The sequence below is a fragment of the Hesperophylax consimilis genome, chromosome 17 (assembly GCF_061612785.1).
Source record: "Hesperophylax consimilis isolate HC1 chromosome 17, BYU_Hcon_1.0, whole genome shotgun sequence".
Taxonomy (NCBI): Eukaryota; Metazoa; Arthropoda; class Insecta; order Trichoptera; family Limnephilidae; genus Hesperophylax; species Hesperophylax consimilis.
In genome coordinates this window covers 22,206,370-22,218,957 of record NC_142852.1, presented here as the reverse complement: position 1 = coordinate 22,218,957, position 12,588 = coordinate 22,206,370, and the positions used below count along the sequence as shown (strand labels likewise).

Genomic DNA, 12,588 nt, shown 5'->3' with positions numbered 1-12,588 from the left:
ATACCGGGAGTTTTGAATTGTAATCTAATATGCGAAAATTGTTTTATTTCCATTTCTAACATTTTCCATGTTCCTATGTGTATAAAAAAATGATTATGAAGTTTTGTAGTCCTTTTTTCTTTTTAGATGTTTTACCAAATTTAATACCAAATACCCCAATTAGTGTCATAATTGTTTCTTTTAGTTTTTGTATGTGCGTCAAATAATAGTCCTTGATATACCTAATACTTATGTAATGTGAAAGGTTGATAGGCACTGAATGTTATTATTATTGTATAGACATTGGAATTTCCGTTCTTACTTGCCAGGCTACGATTTATTTGAAAACTAATTTATGTAACGCCAAAGGCAGTAAATATTGACGTATAATCTTTGAATGTCGGAATATCCCACTTAATTGTTAAGGTATTTATCGCCATTTCCAGTAATTTGGTAATTATCTAGCCGGAAAACAATACAACTGTTTGCAAACATATTAAGGATTGTATAGACATTGGAATTTCCGTTCTTACTTGCCAGGCTACGATTTATTTGAAAACTAATTTATATTTTCCATGTTCCTATGTGTATAAAAAAATGATTATGAAGTTTTGTAGTCCTTTTTTCTTTTTAGATGTTTTACCAAATTTAATACCAAATACCCCAATTAGTGTCATAATTGTTTCTTTTAGTTTTTGTATGTGCGTCAAATAATAGTCCTTGATATACCTAATACTTATGTAATGTGAAAGGTTGATAGGCACTGAATGTTATTATTATTGTATAGACATTGGAATTTCCGTTCTTACTTGCCAGGCTACGATTTATTTGAAAACTAATTTATGTAACGCCAAAGGCAGTAAATATTGACGTATAATCTTTGAATGTCGGAATATCCCACTTAATTGTTAAGGTATTTATCGCCATTTCCAGTAATTTGGTAATTATCTAGCCGGAAAACAATACAACTGTTTGCAAACATATTAAGGATTTATATAGTAGTTACATTTGGGAAATAACATACATAAATATTACATTGTTGTGTAAAAATATTGTAACGGACGTAGTTGACCACATTATTTAATTTCATAAAAATTGTTTTACTTTTATAAAATGTGCCTACCCCACGCCACTGGCAAAATCACCACTCCCCGCCACTGGCCATTTTGTTCCCGGCCGCTTGAAAACTTTGTCTACGAACGGCATCGATACCGCGTCGCCGGCTTACCTGCCGCGTGGATCGATGTCCAGCATTTTTCTATGTAAAATTTACTAGGAAAAATCAATTTTTAAATGTTGCAAATGTTTATATTTTACTTGTTCATCCCCTCGGCGGTAGTCAAATAAACACTATTTTCGATATACTACCGCTGAGGAGATATTAAAAAAGCTGTTTTTCATACATATGTACAACCAATTTTGAACAATATTTTTTACCTTTTTTGCGTGTACAAAAATCCAGGAACCTCGTAGCATAGTGAATTTTATCTCTTTCTGAGCGCTATGTTACGGGGGACCTGGGAAAAATACTAACTTAACATGTTTTACAAATTTGATCGCTTTGAGATCATTTTTACACATTTATTTACAAACATTTCTTATTTTTTGTCGTATCTTGACAAACAAAAAATCTAGTTGTCAAGATACACATTCCTATAACTACTATGCATTTAAACTATGTAATTGTCATTCATGTAAGCGTTCAAAATCATTTCTAACTCGCAAATTTAAGCGACTACTATCACCAGTGCTGCCGACAAAATGAATATGCAACATTTTGTCGGAGCCTATAAACTCATTGTTGGCGCGGGTACAACCCCCCACCACCTTTGGGCTCCTAGCCCAATGTCGGGCGCGAGTCAGGCTAATTAAATATAAGTAGCCACATAATTAAAAATAAATCAGTTCATCTTTACCACCGAAACCAAGCGTTTTATTATCTACAAGTGACTCTTGCCCAACATCTGCCTCACCTCGCCAAGTCTTCTGCTCCAAGATCTTCTGGTGTTACCTCTTCAAGACAAGCCGGCCCTCCTCTGGAAAACCGCCAACACCAGAAGGGAGCAGAGACGACAGCACACCCAGTGCCCACTATTCACCAAGCCTGGGTGCGGGAGGCAGATTTCATCAAATATACTACTATCATCATCATCATCGGCCGTAAAGGAGCATTCTCCTCGGTTGAAGACACGGTTTGGACCCGGCGCCTAAATCTACAGTCTTGTGCGGACTCCCGTCCAGTACAAATATTGTATTGTTGATGATATATCCAGGGTTGTGTGTTGTGTCCCATTGAAAGAAAATTTAATTGCCCCTTGTAATTATTGCTTTCCAGGAATCATGTAATTTTTAAATAATGTGAAAGGTTAACAGGCAGGTACTGACATATTACGTGCTAATCATCATTGGAATTTCCGTTCTCAGTTGCCAGGCTATGATTTATTTGAATTTGAAATAAATTTTTATTACTTTCAAATTTTAACATGTAAATGAAATCCTTAGCCCCCAGGGGGATATCCCAGTGAGGATATTATTGTGCTCTGCTTGTAACAAAAATTAAAATTAATCTTAATTTTTGTTTGATCATTTGTTTTGTTTGTTGTGACTTTGTATGTATCCTCTGGGGACATCGTAACGCCTGCGAGTTCAGCGATCCGTGTAACAGCGTGGACTGGGGATATGTTGTCCTGTAATTTTAGGCCGTTTATCTCTATGGAGTTCAGCAGGGCTGCTTGTTCTATATCCGCCAGGTGGATTTCTACCGTAGACAATCTGTTTTCTTTATCCGCCAGTTCCTCCTTGATTTTGTTGACGGTGCTTGGAATGTCCATGATTTGTTGAAGTTTTTGCATAATGTCATCATATTTGTCATTGATGAAGTTCGTGAAGTTTTTTTTTATTTCTTGCAGCTCTGTTTCAATTTCATTGAGCATTACTGTCTTCATTTCCTCGAATTTCATATTGATGAATTCAAATATTGAGTCACTGTCTATATTAATCATAGATTGATGTGTCGCCGACGGTGAGTCCATGGTGCTAGTTTGTGGTGAAGATTTGGTTTTCTTCGCGCTGGAGAATTTACTTCCAGATTTAGACATGTTGTTTTGTCGTTTTTTATTTTTTTTATTTTGAGGGTTGCTCCTGTTGGTGGGCAAAAACAATGGCACACTCTCTAGCGCCTATAGGCAGGCAAAACCAATTACACAGGTTATGTATTTTGAGGGTTGCTCCTGTTGGTAGGCAAAAACAATGGTACACTCTCTAGCGCATATAGGCAGGCAAAACCAATTACACAGGTTATGTTTTGGTTTGAATCCGTGATGGTAGCTGATTGTAAAGCTGTTATTAAAATCCAAAAGATAGTTTTATATTCTGGGTTGAGTATTTATTAAAAAAAAAAGAAATATATAAATATACAGGTATTTTCCTTTTTTTTGTCGGAGTGAGGATTGAACTTGGATCGACAGAATAGCGATGCCGACGCTTTAGACCACTGAGCTATAAAGCCTTGGGTGAGAGCTGTGGGATACGTTTAAATATACTTGTGTAAAGTTCAACATTAATTTATTTTTTGTCTTTATTAATTTATTGTCGCACTTGTTATGGTTTTAGCACATTTTATTTTGTTATTTCACTTTTTATCTTCACCGAAAAACTGTGATTTATTCACTATTGTTCTCTTTGTTTTGTTTTTGCTTCTTATCGAAATGCAGTCTTATAACTTTAATTTTTAATGAGTTAACTGTGAAATCTAGTAGGCAGTTTTGTTTTAATTTCAAAACACTATTATGATACTTCCTGGTGTTACAGTTGAGGATCTAAGATCACGGGATGATAGTTTTCGAAAAACTACCCTGTATTTCACAAACTGAAGTGATCCACTTAATTTTTATACTACACTTTTGATTAAATTAATGTTGGAGCATTCAAATAGTCGTCTGACGTTTATGATTGTGTTGTTGTTGTTTCTTTATATGAGAATTTGCTTGTTTCTTACCGGAATGTCATTTATCTAGTTCCTACATCTCCTTTAACATTACCTTACGGGAAAACTGTTAGAATTATGGAACATGAAAATAAATAGTTCAAATTACAGTATGACTATTTTTGAAAACAGGAGAAGGGTTAGTACTACCTCTGAAGCAAAATGTTCGTGCTTTTCGAATACATAATCTCGTTGAAATATATAAAGACATAATTTGACTCTCTTGGAAGTGCATCATATCGCTTTAAGTACTCATTCATTTTGATGTGGCAATAATTGCCTGGAGGTATCGCGATCGAACTCACTATATTGTGATTGTGTTGTGTGCTCCTTTGCAGAGATACAGTAGTAAGTGATTAGTCATTCCACTTTCCTTCCTTCCTTATTGTAAATGGAACTCAAATAATTTTACTTTCAACTTAAATTAAAATTAATTCTCTTGTACAAATGTATATTTCCTAAATAAACTAAAATAAATATATCTTGTTCATTCGTATACATAGTATCATCCGATTCTAGCAGTCGCCTATTTATTTCGTTTCTTCTATATAATTATTTGAACAAATTACAGTCCATTACAAATGCTTATAAAACTGTAATTCAATAACAGTTTTGGATGCAACAGATTGTAAAGGTTTATTGTTCAAGTTTTAAGTGAGCATAGATAATATTATTTTTATTTCTAGTCAACGCAATTGATTTTTTGAATTGAATCGGCAATTAGTTTTTTTTATTTTATTTATTTACAGAGTGGAGACGGTTGACATATAGTTCCCGTGAGCAATTAGGCCATAAGCCCATTGTCTCCCATTTCACCACATTCCTTTAACAGTAATCCGGTCCTTTTAATAAAGTTCACCAGGGTTGTCATTGGATATGTGGCTTTATCTTCTGGTTCCACAATGTGTCTTTCCAGTTCTCATCTCTCCTCTCCAATCTCCCTTAGTTCCCTGAAGGCCCCACAAGAGAAGATAGCCTCATCTCTCCTCTCCATTCCCATTTGGTTCTGTGAAGTCCCCAAAAAGGAAAGAGTTCACGAAGGCGTCTTTATCTCTCCTCTCCACTCCTCCTTGGTTTCCTAAAGGTCCTACAAGGGAAGAGGGTTTCCTCTCACCTCTTCACTTCTCCTTGGTTCCCCGAAGGCCCCATGGGGAAGAGTCCACTCCACGTTGGTTCCATGAAGGCCCTACGACTAAAGAGTCCACTCCCCCTTGGTTCCCTGGGGGCCCCACGAGGGAAGAGTCCACTCCCCGTTGGTTCCATGAAGGCCCTACGACTAAAGAGTCCACTCCCCCTTGGTTCCCTGGGGGCCCCACGAGGGAAGAGAGCCTCATATCAATCTCCTCGTTTCATGGACAATTAAGTTTCCAACCGTCACATAGAGCGCACGCAAAAATATTGCTCCACAAAAATTATCTGAATTTAGCGTATAATTCAAAAAAAAGCAAACAAGGTACCAGTAAACGTTTACATGAAGATAAATTACAGTTAAATTCTACGGACTGTGAACTCTGAGTGATTTTATTAAGTGATATCAAGTGATTTCAAGTGAACAATCTTTACAAAGCGACAGCGGTTATTGTCGAAAAAATCTATCGGCTTATTTCATAAAAGTTCTCTGCTAATATTTCACATCGCACCTATCTCAAGATACGTCATAAGCGGCCAATAGCGCAGTGGCGTGAACAGTCACGAAAGCGGCATCTAGATAGGAGAGATATCTGAACCAAGTCAGTTCGAATCCTACTGGTTCCAAAAGTTTGTTTTTCTTCTTCTTTTACTTTCTCTACATAAATAATAAATTAGCTTAAAAACCTAAACTACTTGAAAATAGATTACAGTGACTACTTAAATAATTGGAACTGAAGGCAATAAAACTAAATTTAACTTAATTAAAGTGACATCTATCGACCAAATCATAAGCACAAATCTAAAATGTCGAAATTACGTAAAAACGCCAGTGCATCTCCTACTCCACATTCAGCCGAATTACTCGAAGACCTAACACATCAACCAATGTCACACTTAGACACAAAAATAGATGTATTAAAAAAGGAACTCTTCGAAAAAATGAACCTTGAAGCAGCAGAAAGACAAAAAACCATCGACTTTCTTTGTATTAAATATGATGAATTAATAGGAAAAATAGACCAATCCATTCTCTCGGAAAAAACAATGATGACAGATATCGAAACATTAAAAAAAAAATTGAACGAAAAAAGTATTCTACTAAAGAACCTGGAAATACGGGCTGCCGAAAGCGACCATAGAATGCTGGCAGACTCGATAGAAATATCCGGAGTTCCTCTTAAAGCGGATGAATCTATATTAGAAATAGTAAGATCAATAGCCGAAACAACGGACATTCAGATCCTTCCGGAAGACATTCTACAGGCCGTCAGACTACATCCAACTACTGCCAAGGCTCGGCCAGGGGGACCGTCTGCAGCGTCAACGTCTACAAAACAAAGGGACCATCCGAAAATCAAAATTAAATTCAATAATCTTAAATTACGTGAGCTTTTGCTCTCTAAGAAAAGAGAAGTCAAGTACGAATCATCCCCAGGGCTAAACTCAAAAATCTACATCAGTGAAATCCTGTCACCATATCTAAAGGAACTACTATGGAAAACAAAACAACAAGTCATCCAAAGGGATAGCATTTGTATGTACCAAAGATGGAATGGTTATGGCGCGGAAAGCCGAAAAAGATAAAATAATGATCTATGTGAATACACCACAACAGTCCCAACTGCTCCTAATCAACTGGAACCCGTGAGACTATGGCATTCTCAAATGGGATGTTGGAGTGGCGGCTCGTAACTTTTAGGTGTACTAGAGTGATGTTTATTATTATCTAATAAAATTCAAAAATTGAAAATTTTACGTAAGAAATACAACAAAACTACAAATAACATAATAACTTTACAAAAAAAGTAACAAAGTAGACATTGTTTCTACACTGCTAAATAATAAAATGAATGGTTCAAAATTGCTACCCGTCATTGGTTTAAATGTTCCAACGTGTTGGACTAGGCGCACGACGCTCCTTTATATAGAAGCCAACAACACTAATTCAGCAAATAACTTTCAAATCACTCGCGTATATCTAAAACGAAAAATTACTACTCATATTTTTTTAGCATGATTATATTATTTTTTAAGCACTTAAACTTAATTTTTCAAAAAAAATTTATAAGCAGTCAATTATGATTCGTGCACACATAAACCCAGAATCAAAAAATTCTGCTCATCTCTCCACAAACTTTCCTCTTTTTAAATAGTTTTACTGATATATTTATCTAGGTGAAATTACTAAGACATGAATATAGATACATAATAGGTACACGTATCAAGTATAATTTAATACACCTTATCAATTGTCTCATCATTAAGAATTTCTAAAAATAAAAAAACATATTATTAAATGTATAAAAATAATATCGCGATTTCCACAATCATCCTCACTATGGTTTACTGTTCTGAGGCGGGATGTTGTAGTTTTTTAAATGATTATCTAAATGTCTTTACATTGTATTCATCATGTTTGCAAGTTATTATAGCAAGTTATTGTTTGCAAGTTATTATTAATTATCACTTAGTTCTCTCAGACATGTTTCATTTTAGTTAGTATACTAGATAGTTGATGTGTTAGGGAATTATATAGTTTTGCACCATGAAATTTAATATTTCTATCTCCAAAAGATGTATTGAAATAAGTTATTACTCTGAATTTTCGATTTTTTCTCTGGTTTAGTATTTATTTTGAGCAGCGGGATATTTAGATATTTTAAAATAAAGCTTTTATGGATTGAAAATTTAAAATATTTCATATGTAGGAGTTCTAAACAGAACGTTTAGAATTATCTTAAGCGTAAACTTATTTTTGGGCTATGTTGAGCAGCTCTAAGTGAGTGATCAAGGCAGGTCTCTATTCATTGGTCCGTAGACTTTCATTGGCTCCAATTCCAAGATATTCCATATTTCTATTAAGTGTGTTATAGTAGGACAGAGGCATGCTTAAACTTGATAACGTACGTCCTCGTACGATTGATTCATTAGAATTCAAGTAATACTGGAGTTTAGTCATCCGACCAATCCCCTATGGATGTTTGGAAAGGTTATGTTTCATATGAGTCTTCATATGGTTCGTCAGCTGGCTTTTTTGAACAGTTGCACTCGGAATATGAAAAAAGTTTTCTCCACTGTACATCAGCGTTTATTTCTTCAAACTTCCTTATGGAGACCATGGATAGTAGCACTCAGAATATCTAAAAGGTTACTCTCCAGAGTGATTCAGAATGTGATTCGTCAGAATACTTTTTTGAGAAAATGAATTGTTGCACAAAGAACATGAAAAAGGTTTTTCTCCAGTGTGAGTGAGCATGTGTTTCGTCAGGTTGCTCTTTTGAGAAAATGAATTGTTGCACATAGAACATGAAAAAGGTTTTTCTCCAGTGTGATTCAGCATGTGGATCGTCAGACTGATCTTATGAGAAAATAATTTGTTGCACAAAGAACATGAAAAAGGTTTTTCTCCAGTGTGAGTGAGCATGTGATGCGTCAGGTTGCTCTTATGAGAAAATGAATTGTTGCACATAGAACATGAAAAAGGTTTTTCTCCAGTGTGAGTCAGCATGTGGCTCGTCAGACTGCTCTTATGAGTAAATAATTTGTTGCACAAACAACATGAAAAAGGTTTTTCTCCAGTGTGAGTCAGCATGTGGTACGTCAGACTGCTCTTTAGAGAAAAAGAATTGTTGCACAAAGAACATGAAAAAGGTTTTTCTCCATTGTGGGTTCGCATGTGTACCGTCAAATTTCCCTTTCCAGTACACGAATAGTTGCACTCAGAGCATTTAAAAGGTTTTTCTCCAGTGTGAGTCAGCATGTGGCTCGTCAGATGACCTTTTTGAGTAAATGATTTGTTGCACAAAAAACATGAAAAAGGTTTTTTTCCAGTGTGAGTCAGCATGTGGCGCGTCAGATCGCTCTTTCGAGAAAATGAATTGTTGCATTCAGAACATGAAAAAGGTTTTTCGCCACTGTGAGTCAGCATGTGGCTCGTCAAATTTCCCTTTTGAGAATATGAATAGTAGCACTCCGTGGCTTCCACTGGTTGTATCTTCAAATCTGACGATAATTTAAAAAAAAGGATTAATAGTTGGCTTCATGTGACTTATTACTTTCGTGTGTTACTAAGTGCAGAAAAGCATTCCAAATTCACATTAAAAAAAAAATAGGTTCCCAAAGGAACAGGTGACTAATTTGTGCTTTGCACTTATTTATACTTTTGAATTGAAACGCCGAGTTGTATATGGATTTACTTTATAAAAACAATTATTTAAGAAATAGTGTTTTCAATGTAATGTAAAGAAATAAAAATTATAATTCTAACAAAAACTATTCATAGATTATAGTTTATAGTTACAGAAAATATTCATTCAAATTCATTTTTAAATATCTCATCAGTATTTTCAGACGTGTTGCAGCAGAATATACCACTTCAGAGGCCGCATATAATAGAACACTCCAATACTGCACGGTTGTTTTTTTAGGAATTTATGTAAATACGGAAAATCATTGCGACAAGTGTTTATAATTATTTCCCTTTATTTCTGTATTGTAAGCTGTCAGAATTTACTACGAAATAACAGGTTTTAAACAAAATATTAGGAAGCTGAATCGTCATCTTGCTCCCTACATGCTGAGTTGGTTTTCTTTTTACAGATCTAGCGAGCTTCTGCAGCAACCAAATCGAAACACTTAGAAATGTAATAAAAATAACGGCATATATTATTTTTGAAGTATTTTTTCGTTGACCTTAAAATAATCAGCATTCTTGTTTTTTGTTTTGATAAACTGGACTACTAAGAAGGAAAAACATTTTACCTGCTGTCTTGGCAGTTCTTTCAACGCGTTCTAAGCACTCCTTTTTAACATCTGGCAGGTCTAAGTCAATTTTCGTGTATTTAAATCCCCCTTCATCTTTTTCTCGGGGTCCAAGCTCCGCCTTGATGGTAACAGACTCTATATTAAAGCAACCTGAAAAACAATACAACAAAGTATATTAACCGTAAATCTACAAAAAAACTTGTTTTTAATTAAAATTAAAATAAAATATTTTCGACAAAAGATAACATTGATTGACCACACAGGAGCAAGAAAAAGGTGAACAGACTTTAAGCTTAATTTAAGATGTAAAGATGTCAGATGTCACTTCAAGGACCGATCATTCAAGAAGGAAAGCCATTTACTCTTGACTACCTTCAGAACACGGTTTTGTTGTTAAAAGTCAATGGAATGATATTTTCTTTTTAAATATTTATGTATATTTAGTTAATGGACACGAATATATGTCGAAAACAGATGAGGTGAAAATTCAAAGAAACGGGAATTTATTGTTTGCAATACGTAAGTTAAAAAAGTGCTTTTTCTTAGCAAGGATATATTTTAAAGTAAATGCGTCCTTTCCTGCACGACATCTCGAAACGGACATGGATTCCGAGCATCTGAATTTAAGATTCTACATTTTATACGTATGCAATTCAACCAACCGTCTGTCCGAGTACTCTCCGCATATTCCAAACATTCCTTCTTTATATCGGGAAGGTCGAAATCTATATCCGTATACGGTATTTCATCTCCGCCTTCCTCCTGGGGCCCTGGTTCCGTCTTGATGGAAACAGTCTCTTGATTTAGTAGATCCATTGCACTGCTGTGGTAGCGTTTAGTAATTGGTTCCAGACCAAAAAAATATACCTAAAACAGAACATAATTGTGACGGAACCCACTTTTTTTGAGCTTTAAACATTTGGTTTCGCTTGTAATATTCTGTAAAAACAGTGAAATAGTATACATACTACATTAATGGAAATTACGATAGAATTACGTTTGTACCTTAACCTATATAATATGAACTACCGTAACTATACTTAATAACTATCCAAGTATGGAATTATACATTTAACTGCGCGGGTGACTGATGAAACAACGGACGGTAAAGAAAACATGTGTCAACAAAATATATGAGTTATACATAGACAAAGCCATAAATGAACCACTCACTAGATCAATATCTTCGGGTTTTTTGTACTGAGCCCATGGGTCCTAAATTTTACCATAGATAAGCCCATTCCTGGAAAATATACGTCATCACACGTCATACTCACCATCGACTAGGATAGAGGAAACTATAAAAAAGGCGTAACCATAGACAATATAATTCTCATTCGGAGCCTACCCCATTCACTAGCCTTGAATCTTGTTCTGAGATGAACAATGAACCTATCGTAAAAATAAACTAAAATGACTTAAAATCCTTTAAATAAAGGAAAAAAAAATATTAGATTATCAAATAAAAAATGTGCTTTTTACGACAGTATCGAATTTTGATATTTCTCTGCTTTTTACAGAAGAATAAAAAAGATTTTTGTAATTCGTTTTAATACGAGTTACATTTATACATATATATTTTCCAAGATATTATATGTAAGGTCATGCATTCCTCATCAGAGAATTTCTTTTTGGTCCTGATAAGAAGGGAGACAAGATTCTTATTTTGGTTGTTTCGCATAAAATATAAATTTTAATGAAAGTTTTTTTTAAGAAATGATTCATATACATTGTTTATTAATATAGATATTACAGAAACGAGAAATACAATAATATACAAGCATGAAACACATTAAGAATGTGTACCAAGACAATATAAAAATACATAAACAGGAAATACAAGAATGTAGAAGTACAAAACACATTTTAAAAAAGGTGTTGAAAGATATTCATTATAATGTAGAGTAAATAAAAAAAAACCTAGACAAATAAAATAAACTAATTAGGATAACCATTTCTTCCTATATTAAGTATACTTTAAAAAACGTTGCATGGCCATTTTCCTCATGGAATCTGGCCCATCATATTGTCTTGTATCTTTGCCAGTTAATTTCTTATTGAGGTCTGCACACCATGAATTAATTATGAAGGAAACAGTAAATTTAATAATTCCATTATTACAATTTTTTATGCCCCTCACAATTAATCGAATCGAAACATACATATTTGGCAATAGTTTCTTTAATAATATGCACAAGATTAATATTTTCACAGTTATGATTTAGTAAATACTCGACAACATAATGAATTTCCAAAGCGTTAAGGGCAAAGCTTTTCGTAGGATAGTTCAGAAAAAATCTCTCTCCGATGCGGTTTTCCCTAGTTAAAATTAAAGAATTAATGGGATCATAAGGATCACCAATGCAAGATGACTTGCATTCCTCACAGCCTTCGATCACTTTCAACAACTTTTTAAATAAAAATCCTGCAACATAGGAGTCGATACTAAATTTTTGTATTGAAAATTAATTGAAAATTTTCTCAAATTGGGCTTCTACATCAGGTATAGTTAAAAAAGAAGTAACATTTGAATTTAAAGTGGAAGAGGTGGAATGAGTATAAATAAAATCAGTAACATTAGACAGAAGAATGGTAGAATCATCAGCTTCACAATTGATACCAGGAGAAGGCGAAGACTTCTGACACCCTTTTGGTAACAACGGGCACACCGCTGGGTTTGGGGAAAAAATTACGCTCTGAAATAAAAACGTTGGTCAAATAATAATATG

The 12,588-nt window shown here is 34.4% G+C and overlaps 1 protein-coding gene across 1 annotated transcript; it reads right to left on the bottom strand.

Annotated features, from left to right (window-relative positions):
- Nucleotides 1–7,611: 7,611 nt before the first annotated feature.
- On the bottom strand, nucleotides 7,612–10,675 carry LOC149416245 (uncharacterized). The gene is made up of 3 exons (XM_089641921.1): nucleotides 10,522–10,675; nucleotides 9,857–10,009; nucleotides 7,612–9,097 (listed from the first exon to the last, which is right to left on the bottom strand). The coding sequence occupies exons 1-3, from the start codon at nucleotides 10,673–10,675 to the stop codon at nucleotides 8,244–8,246; spliced, it is 1,161 nt and encodes a 386-aa protein (XP_089498047.1). The 3' UTR covers nucleotides 7,612–8,243.
- Between the last annotated feature and the right edge of the window lie 1,913 nt (nucleotides 10,676–12,588).